Consider the following 16,457-nt stretch of genomic DNA (forward strand, 5'->3'; position numbering starts at 1 on the left):
CTCGTTGTTGGCAAGAATGTTGGTTTTACAGCCCCTTGTGAGAGAATTTGGTAGTAAATAATGAGGTTGAAAATGTGGATACACTGCAACCTAGCAGTTGTCCCTTTTGGTATACACCTGGGTATGCTGTCGACATGGATGCCTACGAAGAAGGTGATGTTGAATTGGAAGAAACTTATCCAGTACCATTTATGTAAAACTTAAGGGCACAGAGAATAATACTGTATAACATTTAAAGATGGACACACAAGCAGTAAGTCTTAAAACATTTCAGGGAGAGTTCTCACCGCGTCAGGATGGTGGTTCCTCTGGGAAGGGAGGGAAGCTGGAAACGAGGGTCCAGACGGGGTTCAAGAGGGCCTTCAGCTGTGAATGTTGTGACAGTATGTTACTTAAATGTTCCTGCGTAAAACTCTATAGAGCTTCTTAGTTAGAACTAAGCACGGTCTGTCCCCTTTTCAACCGGGAGAGCCTCTCACTATTCACTAAAAGGTTTCTATATATGCAAGTTTGGGCAATTTTTTTCTCCCCACTAAGTCTTGGTGGTGGATAAGTGAATGTTTATTGTGGGCTTTTCTCTATATTTGAAGTATTTCATGATTTTCAACAAGTTAAAAAAGAAGTGTATAGACTGGGAGTCCGTTGGCCTGTGTTTCACATCTCCTTGGCCTCAGTTTGTTGTCTTCAGTGGAGAAAATAAAACTCCCCACTCGTTAGGGTTCCTGTAGGGCTTAAGCAGAAGGCCACGGGTGAGAGGGCTTAGCACGTGGTGAGGCACTCCGATCTCCGTTGCTTCCCTCAGTGTGTGTTGCATAGCTCTTTCTCCTCAGATTCCGGCAAGACTCAGTTCTCCCCTTTTAACGAAAGCAAAGTGGCATCTTTTTTTTTTTAACTTGGCCTGGTTTGTTCCCACATTGTTATGAGACCCAAGGAATGCCCTGACTTGGAGTGAATGAGCCCTATGTTTGTTTCTCAGTCAGCATCGGAGTCTTAATGGTGCGGGAGATCGAGGAAGTCACCGGAGCAGCCATCAGGACCATCTCCGAAAGGACCCCTACGCCAACCTCATGTTGCAGCGAGAGAAAGACTGGGTCTCTAAAATCCAGATGATGCAGCTACAGAGCACTGACCCCTACCTGGACGATTTTTATTACCAGGTAAGTGACCGACCAGTCCCTCACTCTGACGAAGGCACTCGTGGAAGTCTGGTAGACTTAAATACTGACAAATTTCTCTTTGGAGGTAGTTTTCAGGGGGTTAGGAACTACCTAAACATATTCTGTCCTCTTTTCAAGCAGGAGAGCCTCTCACTATTCACTAAAAGGTTCCTGTATATGCTTTTAATTTCTTACAGAGGCTGTCACACCCAATGTCTTGAAATAGTTCTTTCAGTTAAGGATATTGGCAGTCTGGACGCCTGGATGGCTTAGTTGGTTAAGCATCTGACTCTTTTTCTTTTTTTCCAATGTTTAATTTGAGAGAGAGAGGGAGACAGAGGATCCAAAGCAGGCTGTGTGCTGACAACAGAGAGCCCGACGTGGGGCTTGAACCCACAAACTGCAAGGTCGTGACCTGAGCTGAAGTTGGATGCACAACCGACTGAGCCACCCAGGCGTCCCTAAGCGTCAGGCTCTTGATTTCAGCTCAGGTCATGATCCCAGGGTCGTGGGATTAAGCCCCATGTCAGGGCTCTGCACTGACAGCACAGAGCCTGCTTGTGATTTTCTGCCTCCCTTTCTCTCTCAAAAATAAATAAACGTAAAAAACAAGAATTTTGGCAGCCTGTGGTGCCTGAGCAGCTCAGTTGGTTGAGTGTCTGACTCCTGATTTCAGCTCATGATCCCTGATTTCAGCTCATGGGAACAAGCCCTACATGGGGCTCTGCACTGAGTTTGGAGCCTGCTTAAGATCTCTCTCCCCCCCCCACTACTCTCCTCCCTCTCTTTCTCCCTCTTTCTCCCTCCCTCTCTTTCTCAAAAAATTAAAAACTAAATAAAGTTAAATCAAACTTTATAAAGAAGGTATTGGAGGTCTAAAGATATTTCCATTGATAATTGGCTTTTCTGAAGGCTGGGACTTTTTGAGAAGGAAACATCTAGCGGTCTAGCAAAAATTAAAGATCAATACACCTATAAAGAGTTCAGGTTGTTAACTGCCGCTGGCATAATTATGTAAAGAGCAGCCAAACTCTGGGCTTATGTTGCAACTGAAATCACCTTCTCGTGTGATAGAATTACTTTGAAAAACTGGAGAAACTGTCAGCTGCTGAAGAAGTGCAAGGTGAAGGCCCTAAAAAGGAGCGAACCAAGCTCATTACCCCTCAGGTGGCCAAACTGGAGCACGCCTATAAGCCAGGTAAGTCCTTATCCCTCGGTCCGTATTAGAAGACATTTGACATGCTGCTGATACGGTAAAATATAAACAGCTGTGTAGATGGCTGGATATAGGGCTGTTCGAAACTCATTCATCAAGGACTGTTGTCCTTACGTGCAGAGGGCAGCCTTTTCTGCAGCATGGCGTGAGTGGTTCAGCAGATGCACTTGTAGATCCTTTAAGACTTGAGATTCCGTAACTTTTTCAAATGTGTTATAATTTCTGGTATCCCTATATAATAAAAAATACTTCAGAGTGTCATTATTATTAACAACCCCAAAATGGGAAAAGATCGATTTTAATAAGAAATCACGTTAGATATGTAGGTTTTTGTATCGAATTGTTAGGCTGTGAGGAAAGACCAGAGAACATAAAGGTCTTTGGAAGTGGCCCACCTGCACCGCTGACTTCCTTTTTGGAAATGTTTTGTCTTTGCAGTGCAGTTTGAGGGCTCTCTGGGAAAGCTCACTGTCTCTAGTGTGAATAATCCCCGAAAGATGATCGATGCTGTTGTGACATCTCGGAGTGAGGATGACGTAAGTGTCAGCAGAATTGTGTGGGTCGTCACTACTGTTCTGGAGGTCATTGTGGAATGGACTCATGCATAATGGAGTCGGTTGTTGTCTAACTAGGAGCGTCCTACCTGGCATGTCCTGGCTTTCTGGGCACAGGGGCTGAGATCTAACACCTTCACCTCTAAGGCAGCCAGGCAGGACAGGGGGCGGCAGGAGTCTTTAACCTGGGTAACTGGCTGCAAACAGCATCAGCTATCTAGTGCAGTTCTTAAGATTACCATTTTCTATGTGCTCTTAAGATTTTCCTGGGATTATCTTCATCTTTACTGTATCCTACCATTACCTTTTGCCCGTCTGTAAATTCAGTTTAATCATTTGTGTGGTTTAGTTCATTCAGTTCTGTGACCTTTGTCCAGTTAGTGTTGTTTTAGATTATTAACTTTGGAAGAGTTAGGATTCTCTTACGGTATTGTCACAAATGGAACTATATGTACACACTTAGGAGGTTATTTTTAACAGAGGTAAACAGTTCGCACTGAATAGTCTTGTCTTTTTTTAGGAGACGAAAGAAAAACAGGTTCGGGACAAGAGACGAAAAACCTTGGTCATAATTGAGAAAGTAAGTTTTAAAATCTGTTGCTGTCGTTAGTTTCAAATACGGAACTCGCAAATGTGTGTGTTCGCGAGAAGTGAAAAGTAGGGAGTGGTGTCCTGTGATTGCAGTTAATGAATATATTCTTCTTACACGCCTGCTGTGTACCCGAGCGCACTAGAAAAGAGTGTGCTGCACCTCACAGAAAGAACACTGCTACTATCAGAAGTACCGGGATTTGTTCACACTTGTTCAGTTAACCGCTGAGTGTTTTAGTTAGGTCACCTTCTAAGAAAATGGGAATAAAAATTATGTGGTTCCACCTGTGAGTCAATGTAGTTAATTAAGTCAGTCCACATGTATTTACTGGGTACGCCCTGGGTGCTGGGCACTGGGCTGGATGCTAAGAACAGAGTAAGTAGAACCGTGTAGGCAATTAAGTCGTTAAGCGTAAACACCCTGTTGCAACACCATGGCATGACCCGCCTGCGATTCACATCTTCTCCATTTCTAGCTGAGCCTGTGACTTGAGGCAAGCTGCTTAACCTTTCTGTGCTGTGCTCGTTTTCTTCATCTATAAAAATGGAGCTGGTAATAGTCTCTCTCTCACTGGGCTGTGGAGAATATTTGGTGAATGAGTACGTGCAAAGTGCCTAGCACAGTGCCTGGTATCCAGTAGTAAAGTGATTGCTGTGTTTATTAATATGGGGCATCACTTGGAGCAGTGATAAACATCATTTATGTTAGAATGCCGTTCTTGCTGCTGTAACATTGGCAAAGTGTGCAGTCATTCACTATGGATACCTCCTGGGTTAGAGGTCACGGAGGGACAGCAGAGGGGCGCCTGGGTGGCTCAGTCAGTTAAGCAGCCAACTTCGGCTCAGGTCGTGATTTCACGGTCCGTGAGTTCGAGCCCCGCGTCGATCTCTGTGCTGACAGCTCAGAGCCTGGAGCCTGTTTCAGATTCTGTGTCTCCCTCTCTCTGACCCTCCCCCGTTCATGCTCTGTCTCTTTCTCTGTCTCAAAAATACATAAATGTTAAAAAAAAAAAAAAAAAAATTAAAAAAAAAAAAACTAAAGGAGGGACAGCAGACAGGAATTCTTTAAGTTACTGCACTATGTTTTTCTGGACTTAAAAGAGCACCTTTTTCCTCTCAGTCTTACTACAATTCGTTTTCAGTCTTCTGTCTTTACGTGGGGGTCCTAAACTGTGAAACTGTTTATCTAATACTCTGATCCTGACCCAGCATGCTGTGGCCTGCTTTGTGTTTCACTCAGACCTATAGTTTACTCCTTGATGTGGAGGATTATGAAAGGCGGTATCTCCTAAGTCTAGAAGAAGAGCGACCTGCCCTGGCGGATGAAAGAAAGCACAAAATTTGTTGCATGTATGACAACTTAAGGGGGAAATTGCCTGGACAAGAGAGGTAAGAATTGTACACTTGGAGGGACACATGAGGCCAGCTGGAGTCCTCACTCGGCTGACCTGAGCTTTCCACATTTCTGTATTTTGGCTGACCTTCCTTACCATCTCAGGAAGCTCAGAGTGTATCCTTCCAGCCTGACTCAAATGCCATGTCATATAAAGCATTTCATAATCCTTCCCAGCCAGGAAAAAGAAAATCTCTTTATTCTGGATTCATATATTCAACACCCGTCTATTCACTGTCTGCTGGGCACTGGAGACGTAGTGGGGAACATGGTTTGGTTTCTATGAGCCTACGAATTGTACTTGCTTTATGCTTTATTTTAGCATGTTCACGCTTGTAATCTTTGTGTGTTATCTTTTCTACTGAGATGAAAAGTATAGACATTTATATTTATACTTCCTTGGGATTTCCATAGAATACGCACATGCTATGGAAGGCAGTCAGTCTTCCAGTGGGGCCTAAGCTCCTTAATATATCTATTTTTCTGTATCTGTCTCTTCTGCCCAGGATCTTGCTAACAGTAACTGTTTTATAAACCCTAAGTGTGTGTTTGATGAATGCAAGAGGACTCTGTCCTGATAACTCCATTTCCCTTTGCTCATTGAAGAGAATTGATGATTCTTCTAAGCCAGGACATACACAAACCAGAACATAAGAATAAGTACCTTCTTTTCAACACACCTTTTCTGGAGTTGTGTTGACAAGCAACTGGTTGAATAAATGTGGGTTTGTCCATAGTTGGGAATGTTAGGCAGTCATCAAATCGATGTAACTGAAGTATATTTATTGACATGGAAAAATGTCACAAGAATTTGTTGAGTGAAAAAAGTAACAAAGTCATATGAATTCTATGGAGTCATTTTTTAATGAGAAAACATACAGCAAAAAGGTTCTTAAAAAATGATAACAGTACTAATAAAATTAACTCTGAAATGAATGCTTTTATATCCTTTTTGCTTACGTAGGTTTTCAGATTTTGCTGTATTATCATGTTGTTTGTAAAGTTACATAAACGTAAAGGAAATTAATGCCTGTAGTTCGACCACGTCTTTTTAACATACATTTGTGTAGTGATGATTTTCTATGCTTGTGAAACTTGAAAAATTACTTTTTATTATTTGGTTGAGAGTTGGAGAAGTAATTCTGTTTTGTGGCACAGGTCATTGTAGGGTAAAAATGAGTACAGTATATTTGTTCAGTAACATGTAAGCGGAGAAGAAGGGCGTCTTGCACTGTTCTTGCTGACCTAAGTTAGCATTCCCTTCCCCTGCAGGCCAAGTGATGACCACTTTGTACAGATCATGTGTATCCGAAAAGGGAAGAGAATGGTTGCCCGTATTCTTCCTTTCCTCTCCACAGAGCAAGCAGCTGACATTCTCATGACAACAGCCAGGAATCTCCCTTTCCTTATCAAGAAGGATGCCCAAGATGAGGTGATGATCCCCATGTGGGACTTCTTTCCTTTGGGTCTTCACAGTTGATAAGAGCTCTAGAATCCAAATTGTTTCTCCTCTCCTCTCCCCTTTTCTGTAGTTTTGTCTAACCTTTGGCAGTAGGATTTGATTATTTAAAGCAAAACTTTACTCCAGGCCTATATTCTTGATCCCATTTTTTTCCTCCCAACAGAGCAAGTTCCTAAACTGAGGAAAGCAAAAAATCCCATTTTATAAGCCATACAGAGAAAGACAGATACCATATGGTTTCACTCTTACGTGGATCCTGAGAAACTTAACAGAAACCCATGGGGGAGGGGAAGGGGAAAAAAAAAAAAAAAAAGAGGTTAGAGTGGGAGAGAGCCAAAGCATAAGAGACTGTTAAAAACTGAGAACAAACTGAGGGTTGATGGGGGGTGGGAGGGAGGGGAGGGTGGGTGATGGGTATTGAGGAGGGCACCTTTTGGGATGAGCACTGGGTGTTGTATGGAAACCAATTTGACAATAAATTTCATATATTGAAAAAAAATCCCATTTTATTTGATGCAGTTGCAAAACTATGTTGCGTATCAGAATTTCTTAGGAAGCAGATAATTTAGCTCTACTCCAAACATGCTGAACCAGAATTTACAGAAGAAAGATCAGGGCTTTTGTATCTATAACGAGAGTCCCCAGGTAAATCTGGTGCTCATGAAAATTTGTACTTACGGTCTTGGTTACTTTGCTGGATATAAAGCATCACTCATTGGCTGTTATCAAGACTGAACGGTCGCCTGTAGCCTTAGTTGAATGGTATCCCACAGGAATCAAGCCAGTGCTTATAACTAATAATTGTCACGATCTAAACTAGGCTGGAATTTGCAGCACTTGGGTGGCTCAGTCGGTTAAGCATCCGACTTCAGCTCAGGTCATGATCTCGCGGTTCATGGGTTCAAGCCCTGTGTCAGGCTCTGTACTGATGGCTCAGAGCCTGGACCCTGCTTCAGATTGTCTCCTCCTCTCTCTGCCCCTCCCCCCCCGCTCGCACTGTCTCTCTCAAAAAATGAACGAACATTAAAAATTTAAACTAGTCTGGAATTTGAAACATGATTTTGAAGTTTAGAAGCTAACTGTTGGTAAGAAAGAATTGCTCTTTCTTGTTCTTGTCTTAACACTCAAAAGATTAACAATATTTAGAATAGTCTTAAGTTCAGAGCAAGAAATTGATAAAGGCAGCATAAAGGGAAATCATTACCAAGTGTGAGGTTCAGAATGTTAGAATTTATGAGAGTGAGCCTGTTACAATAGACTGTGAGTTGATTAAGAACAATCTGGTGTTGGTCCACAGAAAACATGATGCCAGGATACCCTGTAGGTGGTGTGGCATGAAAGAGTTGAACATTACTTCTCCTGAAGTAATAATAATAACTCCTTCTGAGTTGAAAAATTCCTTGTGAAGTTGTAGCACCTATAGAAGAAAGTAATGCCAAGTGGAGCCTTCATCATCAAGAACAGTGAAGTGGGATGAGATAGACACATTTTTTAAGGATTTCAAGAAGGAAAAATGGAGTGAAGTTTAAGGAGTTGAGGTTTATCTTCGAAAAAGCAAGACTAAAGCAACAGCTCCCTTGACAGCTTGTAGATTGTTCTAGGCTGTGAGGCAGGCACTCCGTCTTAGAGTAACTCATCAGTGGAGACAAGTTTGGGAGAGCTTTATTCATTCAGTAAATATTGAACGCCTTTGTGAACCAGGCACTATTTTAGGTCCCAGAAATACAGCACCTAGAGCTAGGTGCTGGGAGCTAGGAATTCAAAGATGCTTGCTTGAGTGGAGGTACCTGCTGAGCAGGAAAACTTGGTTAACTGCAGAGGTGGAGTTTTTACCTATATGCACTAGAGTCCTAGGCCACTTTTCCAAATACCATTTCTTGAAGTAATAACTAGCAGGTCCGCAGCACAAAATATACAAGGTAATCCTGGAATATCTCATGCCAGAAAGTAAGGAAGCTAAAAGATTACTGGGGTCCCATGTAAAATTGCACAAACCAAACCGAAGGGGCTCCTGTTGGCCAAAAATGGGATAATTTGCATCAGAAAGAAAAAGTACGGCAATGGATTGAAATATATTAAAGATTTTTCATTCAGTGAGTTCATAATGATACCAAAAAATATATTAATCACCTTCAGAGATTGCTAGGCCATCCAGAACTCATTATTCTGAGAATGGGTAAACTTTGAAAGAGAATCAAACCTTTATCTTGCCTTTCCATCACAACCAAGTATCACAGTAACCAGAAAGTTGATAACAGAAGGTTCTTCATAGAAGAATTTCAGCTAATAAATGGAAAAGAAATGATGAAATTAGAAGATCACCGCTTTACAACCCCTAACAACATAGCCAGTCAGTCTGGACAGCAGTGCCTACTGGTGCAAAAGGCATTAGATAACAGGTGGATGGGAAACTTTACAGTGGTTGGGGCAGGAGCAGACATCTGATCACTAAGAGGGGGGGGCGCCCACACACTGTGCTTCTTAACATGATGCAGGAGAAGGCACACAAGTTTTCTTGCCCTCGTCTTCCCACCCCCCTCCAGGGAACTTAAACCTGATTTAATCAAACCTCTGATTCTAACCATTGGTTTTTATCGGAAAGACAGAGGCTAGTAGAAGCTGTTAAGTGACCTCACAGAGGTACAAGCAGCCAAATCCAAACTATGGGACAGATTCAGTGTCTTCAACAACTAAATAACAAGACGAGACGGGCAGTGGGCAAAGGACCTATTCACAGATTTTTCTTTTTTCTTTTCTTTTCCTTTTCTTTCCCTTTCCTTTCCCTTTCCTTCTTTTGAGAACACAAGCAATGGAGGGGGCACAGAGCCCGATTGAGGGCTCAAACTCAAGAGTCCATGAGATCATGACCTGAGCCAGAATCAATAGTCAGACCCTCCTGAGCCACCAAGGTGCCCCCCGTTCACAGATTTTAAAAGCCTTACCAGCCAGATGCAATGTGTGGGTCTTGTTGGAATCATGATTAGAATAAGTCAACTGCCAAAAGACATTTTTGAGACAAGTGAAGAAATTTGAATTTGGAGGAAATTTAATTTTGTTAGGTGCCGTAATACAGCAAGAGGTCTTGTTAGAGATCCAAAGTAGAGTATTTACGGATGAAATGATTTAGGAGAAACATAGACTGGCAGGATGCTGATGATTTATTGTTGAAACTGGGTGATGGGTACACAGACATCATACACTTGTTCACTTTTATGTATGATTAAAGCTGCTTTCGTTGTTAAAGCTGTGTTTATTTAGACGAGTAGATCACAAATTGTCTACTTTTTTTTTTTTAATGTTTTTATTTATTTTTGAGACAGAGTGTGAGTGGGGGAGGGGCAGAGTGAGAGGGAGACACAGAATCCGAAGCAGGCTCCAGGCTCTGAGCTGTCAGCACAGAGCCCAATGCGGGGCTCGAACTCACGGACAGTGAAATTGTGATCTGAGCTGAAGTCAGATGCTCAACCAACTGAGCCACCCAGGCGCCCCACAGATAGTCTACTCTTGAACGCCACCCTTGAATGCGGTCTGAAGTAACACCAGCCATCATTTTTTATACTGTGGACACTGAGTGCTGGGAGCACCCTTGATTTCCTTACCTGTGTTAGAACTTAGTTTTATTGGTAGCACTGTATTTTCACCTTCCAGTCTGAGCCTTGGGGCGGAACAGAGGGAACGACTCAACGGCCTTGGATTCTGGTTCTCTCTGTTAGCTATGTCACTCTGAACACCGAGCCCCCCCCCCCTTTTTTTTTCTCATACCAAGGCCCTTTTCATTTAGCTTGTCTAATCTGTGAAAATTGGATTATCATTTCTCCATTTCCTCACTGAGCTTTTATAAAGATCAAACAAGATCCAGTGAAGTCTGAAAGTACTTCTGGGTAGTTCTGAGGACTCGGGATCTCCCTGTCTCCCAGTGCTTCTCAGGGTATAATGAAAGTGACCATATACTTGTGACTCCCCACTGAGCCTTAGCTCCCTGAAGGTCTGTCCTGTTTACCATTTCATTTTAACCCACGCGACCAGACACACCGTAGGCATTTCAGTCAGTATTTGTGGAGTGAACTAAAACACTGATGTCTTCTCATGAATCTTGCTTTTTGAGAAGTGATTCTACACCCTTGGTTCACACAAGTCATGTTTCCTGCACAAATTGAGTTTTAAAAAGTTCTCAGTAGACACCTCCGAATCCGTTGTTAAGACCCAGCAGTACCTGCTAGACTCGTCAACCCTTTTTTGTTACAACTTGCCTGAGGCCGTTTGAGTGCACAGCTGAGCACCCCCATCCGGTCCGCGCCCACTGACACCCCAGTGGCCAGGATGTAATGCTTTTCTCTGTTTTCTGTAGGTGCTGCCATGCTTACTGAGTCCCTTCTCCCTCCTGCTCTATCACCTTCCATCAGTGACGGTCACCAGCCTTCTGCAACAGCTAATGAACCTACCTCAGAGCGCAGCCGCGCCAGCGCCCTCTAACCCTCACCTCGCTGCTGTGCTCCAGAACAAGGTGCTCTTGCCCTCCTGTGTCCCTGAACTTTGCCAGCCTTCTAGATTTGAGTTGTAGATACAAATAGTGGCTGCTGTAGCTGTGGCAACTTGTAAAAGAAAGGCTTCTTTCAGTCAGAAGTTACATTGAGCTCCTAGTGACAGGCTAGGAAGGACGAAGGTTTCAGCAAAATAGGGTTTTCTGTATCTCACGTGGAACAGCTTTCGTGTGGTGTCCACGTTGCCCTCAGGGACACAGGCTCCTTTGGTTTGCCTTCTCTGCAGCCTTAGCAGTGGCTGCCATGCTGGTGACCCTCAGGCTCCGTGCCGGTTGTTGAATTCAAGGCTCCACTTTGCATCAGGAAGAGAGGTGCGTGCAGAGGGGCCAAATGGTGGATATCTGCCGTCTGTCTGCCTTGTCTGGACCTGTTCCAGGAGTTCTAACCAGCAGCTTAACCTCAGTGGCCAGGTTCAACTCACCTGCCACACGTCACTGCAGAGAAGCCTGGAAAACATCTCTCAGTTCACAGCGGTGTGACCTCAGATAAAATCAGAGTTCTCACATGAGGACGAGAACGTACTGGGTCAGTAATCCACACTCTCGGTCGTGAGACTAAATAGTAGAAGACATCCCATTTCATATTTCATTTACATCAGTTTGACGATCCAGAGACGTGCAAAGGAAGCATAACAGAAGAGAAGACGCGAGCTCTCAGCAGGTTTCCATTCCTTGCCTGCCATTTTCTAGGCTTGTGACACCAAACAGATGATTTTGCTTTGCCGAGCCCATTTCCTGGCCTGGAGGTGGAAGTGACGAGGTCGATTCCAGGGCTGTCCTGTCACTCAGATGAGTGCACCGCTGTGACCTTCAGTGTCCTGCCTTTCCACAGTGGGCACGTGTGCTGGCAGAGAGAGAAAGTAGTGTCAAGGCCTCTATCTCCCTCGCACCTGAAAACCCGCCAAAGAGTGACTGAGGGCAGTACATCCGGGGCCGAGAGGTGACAGTGCTTCGGGGGCCAGAAGATGGGGATTCTGGAGGGATAGCTTATAGGCCTTCCACGTTATTCAGTCTGAGTTGTAAAGTTGATAAAGGCGATAGAAAACCACGAAGTCAGACAAGAGGTTGTACGTGTAGCCCAGTGTCGTTTTCCTGACGGTGACACAAAGGTTGTCCTCTGTGAGGTGAACTCAGGTGGGATTCCCTTCAGATCCAGTATAGCTATGACTTCTACATTTAACCTTGTACCACTCGTCCCCATTTGTATTTCCTTCTGTGCCTCTTCAGACCACACGTCCACCGGATAAAACCAATCTAATGAAACAAATCTTTAACCTCAAAGCACGTTGTTAGATTAGAAACATGGATGTATCGTGTATCCTTTTTCTGTTTTTAACATCTCGTCTAAGCCTTTATATGTCCAGTAGGTGTATCCTTTGTTAAGGAAAGTTTTTACAGAGATTTAAGGAAATCCCTTCACATTCTGATCATTTCAGTTACCTTTCTTTGTACATTTTCCCACCAGTCGTAACATCTTTTTTTCTTAGTTCAAAATCTCGTAATCTGTGTAGTGTTTTTCCTTACATTTGCTGTGAACTTTAATTTTCTGTATCCAAGTTTGTCTTTGATTTTCTTTTTTAATCCATTTCTGTTGTAGCGAACAGGAGAAAATCTAACTGCACATTTTCCGTGGCAGGGAAACTAGCTTCTCCTGTCACGGTGGGGTGGGCGAGCAGAGAGGGACTTCCCCTCTCGTGGAGCATGCCTGTTGCTGCTCTGCCGGAAGTAGAGTCAGGAGGACTCGGCCTCCCAGTTCACGGTTGTCTGACATTTGCCCCGTTTCGCAGCACTGCGGTGGGGTCCTTTTGATCTGGTGCCGTTCCCCATCTAGTACTGGGATCCCTTCGGTGGTGGTGGAGGACGGATGCGGTGCTGATTTTGAGTCCCTCTGTCTCCTCTTGTAGTTTGGCCTGTCACTGCTCCTCGTCATCCTGAGCCGTGGGGAAGACCTACAGAGTTCAGAGCCTGCTACAGAATCCACACAGAACAACCAGTGGTCAGTCGGGGTTGGGTTTCTCCTTTCAGTCTTTTCAGAATAATCTTTTATTCTTTTTCTTATACTGTCCTTATCGGTTCTCACTGGGTTACCTTTCAGGACAGAGGTGATGTTCATGGCGACCCGAGAACTCCTGCGGATTCCCCAAGCAGCCCTGGCCAAGCCAATCTCAATACCGACAAACCTGGTATCCCTCTTTTCTCGCTATGTTGACCGACAGAAACTGAACTTGCTGGAAACAAAGCTGCAGTAAGTTTGAAACAGGAGAGTTCCGCATCTTTCTAAAGTTGGCACTTTAGAAGTCCCGAGGAGAGGAGGTCAGGGGCCTAGGACTGAATGTAGTGGAAGACAGTAGAGACTCGTATCAAATCTCTAAGCATCTGCCAGAGACCGGGCCCCGTACCGGGAGCAGCAGCACCCTCAGAGCTCACTAAGGGTAGAGAGAGGTTGTGGGTGTTCTGTTACGAGAATTCTAACAAGGGTGTGACTTTGGTGCAAAAGATTGCCTTCTGTTTTAACTCGTTTACACAAGTTTTCTTTTTCTCTTTCTTTATACCCATAGGCTAGTTCAGGGGATACGATAAAAGATCTCCAAATGTGTCCTGTACCTCCTTTTGGCTGCCACCTGCACTGCCGCCATCACAATGGAGTGTTTTTAAATGAGGGAGGGAAGGTAGCTTATTCCCCAAAGCGTCTTGTGGGACTGATTCCTGTTGGCAGGGGTCGTCTCTGAATGCCAGGTATTTCCCCACTGCTCTGTGAAATTTGGCTGGGTGACCCTTCTGGTTTCTTCTTACCTTCTGTGTTACAATTCTGCATGTCCTGCTGTCCCTCAAGTCTTCTCAATTGTGCATTTTCTTTGCCCTAGAGACACAAATATAATCTCTCCCTTTGTCCCACCACCACCGCTCCAGGTCACAGTAGACTGTAGCCTGCCAGAGGGTTCCTTCCCTCATCCTATCAAAGTCTTCTTTCGTTGCCCCATATTAATATGACTATAGGAGAACCAATTAAGTAGAAACCAATATATACATATATGCGCGCACGCCCCCTCTGCACGCGTTCGTGTGGTCTCCAGAGGATCCGTAAAGAAAGAGTTTTAGATTGAGAAATACGTAGTTGACACGTCCCTCCTCTAAAAACAAACCAGCTGATGTATTTTTAATCTGTTTCTAGTCCATCCTGTAATTAATTTGGTGGGTTCTACTTGTTTTAATATAAACGCAGGGTATGCAGCACGTTAATAAAATCAGAACTCTTAATTGGCTGACACCCAGCTCTAGGCTGAGAAGTCCTGTCTCTCGTCCCCGCTGTACTTCCTCGGTGTCTGTCCACCTCAGTGAAAACGTACACGGTTAAGCCCTTTTCCGGCTACAACGGCAGCGCCCCGGGGCCTGTCCCCTCTACGACCTGCAGGGTTGCCCCCGATGAACCGGACGAGAGCCTGCTTCCGCAGCGTAGCGTTTGCACACTCGCTCTGTCTTCCTGAGACAATTTCAGTAAGCCATGCTTTTACTTCCCTCGTCCCCATTCTGATTTGGTGTCGGGGGTAGCAACCTCCAGCGGTAGCCACAGAAGCGGAGTTCGGCTTGCTTTGCTCTGCGGGCTCCCCCATGCCACGGACACACCTGCTGTCCTTCCCCCTTCACCTCCAGGCCCCCGCTCCCAGGCAGCCAGGGGCCTGGCTCTGCGTCCCAGCAGGGACAGCCCCCCGCGGTCCTTTGCACCTGTCCCTGTCCCGCGCAGCAGCCACACAGGATGAGGGGTTTGATCCCGAGTGATCTCAGTCCTCAAGGCAGTTAAATCAGAGTCTGTTTCTCATGACTGTCCTGATACACTTTTTGCTCTTCTCACCTTTTCAAATGTTAGTGAGGGGACGGGTTATGATATTTAAAGAGAATCAACATTTTGCACATACATGTATTGTACAACCAGAAAGCCCTCCGTTGTAACCGGCTGTCCTCACTCTCCATCTGTCTGTCCCCGTTCCGTAGCCCCGGCCCCACCAGCTGCTCCGCGGTGACATGACCTAGCTTCCCTCTGCCCTCACCTACTGACTGTTTCCACCATGCGCCTCTCCTCCCTTCCCCTCACAACTGATCAAGTGAATACTTGACTATTATTTCTTCCTTTCTGTGCTTTCTCTTTTTTGTTTGGTTCTAATTAATAAAAATTAAAGTTTCTAAATTTACATTTTTATAGGGTATTGTAAATAAAAACAAATTGTATACTTGAAAAACCGTGTGCCTGTATTTCTGCTTCGTGTTACTTCTTGTCTGAATTTGTATGATTTCACCCGTGTCTCTGGCCCATTGAGATGGACTGGCAAAGCTCTCGGTGTTGGGGACCGGTGAGGATTTTCCCTGTTAAATGTTGTAAGGGACACAGAGCAAAGAGCTTATGTTTACGTGGTAACTTATCTTGAAAAACCTAGGTGTTTTGAGTCCTCCCCCACGCACCCTTTCACTACAAGCCAAGGTTGTGCGCTGTAGTAGGCACACCAACCCGTCTGCGTCCTGTGACTTCCGGAGGCTCCGTGTAGCCAAGTTTGGCCTAACGCTACCGTGGCCATTAGCTCTTACATCGCACAGTTCGCCTGCTCAGCAGAGACGGAGAAGAGTCGACGATTCTTTGTAGTAAATCTGTGTTAATTACTTCAGGCTCGGGTGTTCTTTTTACCCTAACGTGCCCCAGATGAGAGACTCCACCGTCACCCCTCTCTCCCCTCCTCGTGGTGTGAGCGCTAGACTGTCCCTCACCGTATCTTCTCACAAAACTTTCAGGATCAAGCGATTTCTGGCCCAAACCAAGAGCAGAATCGTCCCAGTCCCCGTTGTGTTCGTGTGAGAACTGGTAGCAAAAGCACGTGCAGCTCCAGGAGCCGTCGGAGAACCAGGCCGAGGCCTCGAGGACCTGCAGGGAGGCGGCCTGCGCGTGCGTGTGTGCGTGCGGCGCCAGGCTGAAAACACCACCACTGTCTGGATGGCTGCACACGTCTTCCCGGGCAAATGATTTTTCTCTTGGTCTCTATGCTGCGCTTAGCTGCCTGGTTCGGCAATAACTAGAGACCTTTCATTTGGGGGGAAGACCTCAGCAAACAAGAAAGACATTTAAAAGGATAACAATTTTAAAGGATAAAGAGGGAGATCTTTAACTTTGTTGGGCACCTACTTGCATGAAAATGTTTCCTGACCAGCAGACAAGACAGGCTTCTCGAGGAGAACGAGCTTGCCTGAGCCGATGTCGCCTGTGTGCCGCGGAGCAGGGGACTCGGGATGTTCTGGCTGCCGGGACCGACTAAGGCTGTCTTCCCAGGAGCACCTCCTCTCCCGTCTTACGAAGAGAACGTCGAGGCCTCATCTGATGGTGCGGCGGTGTTACGGGCTGGGCACCCTTGCGTTCCAGAAGACAACCCAGAATGTAGGAAAGGAGGCTTGAGGGAGCTTGTGGCCCACGTGCCCGCAGCTGAAGCTCCCAGGTGGCAGGCACTTGTCTCCGAGCCCCCGCAGTTAGTGGAAAAGCCAAGAAAGGAGCTCAGGCTTGTATGC

General features: G+C 45.2%; 1 protein-coding gene across 2 annotated transcripts in view; it reads left to right on the top strand.

Annotated features, from left to right (window-relative positions):
• PATL1 (PAT1 homolog 1, processing body mRNA decay factor) overlaps window positions 1-15,148 on the top strand; it is a 31,940-nt gene extending 16,792 nt beyond the window's left edge. For both annotated transcript variants that reach the window (XM_027045793.2, XM_053203134.1), the window contains exons 10-19: window positions 977-1,157; window positions 2,232-2,355; window positions 2,812-2,909; window positions 3,448-3,507; window positions 4,759-4,907; window positions 6,184-6,343; window positions 10,722-10,877; window positions 12,818-12,909; window positions 13,009-13,158; window positions 13,472-15,148. In XM_027045793.2, the coding sequence (XP_026901594.1) occupies window positions 977-1,157; window positions 2,232-2,355; window positions 2,812-2,909; window positions 3,448-3,507; window positions 4,759-4,907; window positions 6,184-6,343; window positions 10,722-10,877; window positions 12,818-12,909; window positions 13,009-13,158; window positions 13,472-13,493 (1,192 nt within the window). In that variant the 3' untranslated portion in view covers window positions 13,494-15,148. The remainder of the gene's footprint in view (window positions 1-976; window positions 1,158-2,231; window positions 2,356-2,811; window positions 2,910-3,447; window positions 3,508-4,758; window positions 4,908-6,183; window positions 6,344-10,721; window positions 10,878-12,817; window positions 12,910-13,008; window positions 13,159-13,471) is intronic.
• The last annotated feature ends 1,309 nt before the right edge of the window (window positions 15,149-16,457 follow it).

Source organism: Acinonyx jubatus, chromosome D1, assembly GCF_027475565.1.
Source record: "Acinonyx jubatus isolate Ajub_Pintada_27869175 chromosome D1, VMU_Ajub_asm_v1.0, whole genome shotgun sequence".
NCBI classification, from domain to species: Eukaryota; Metazoa; Chordata; class Mammalia; order Carnivora; family Felidae; genus Acinonyx; species Acinonyx jubatus.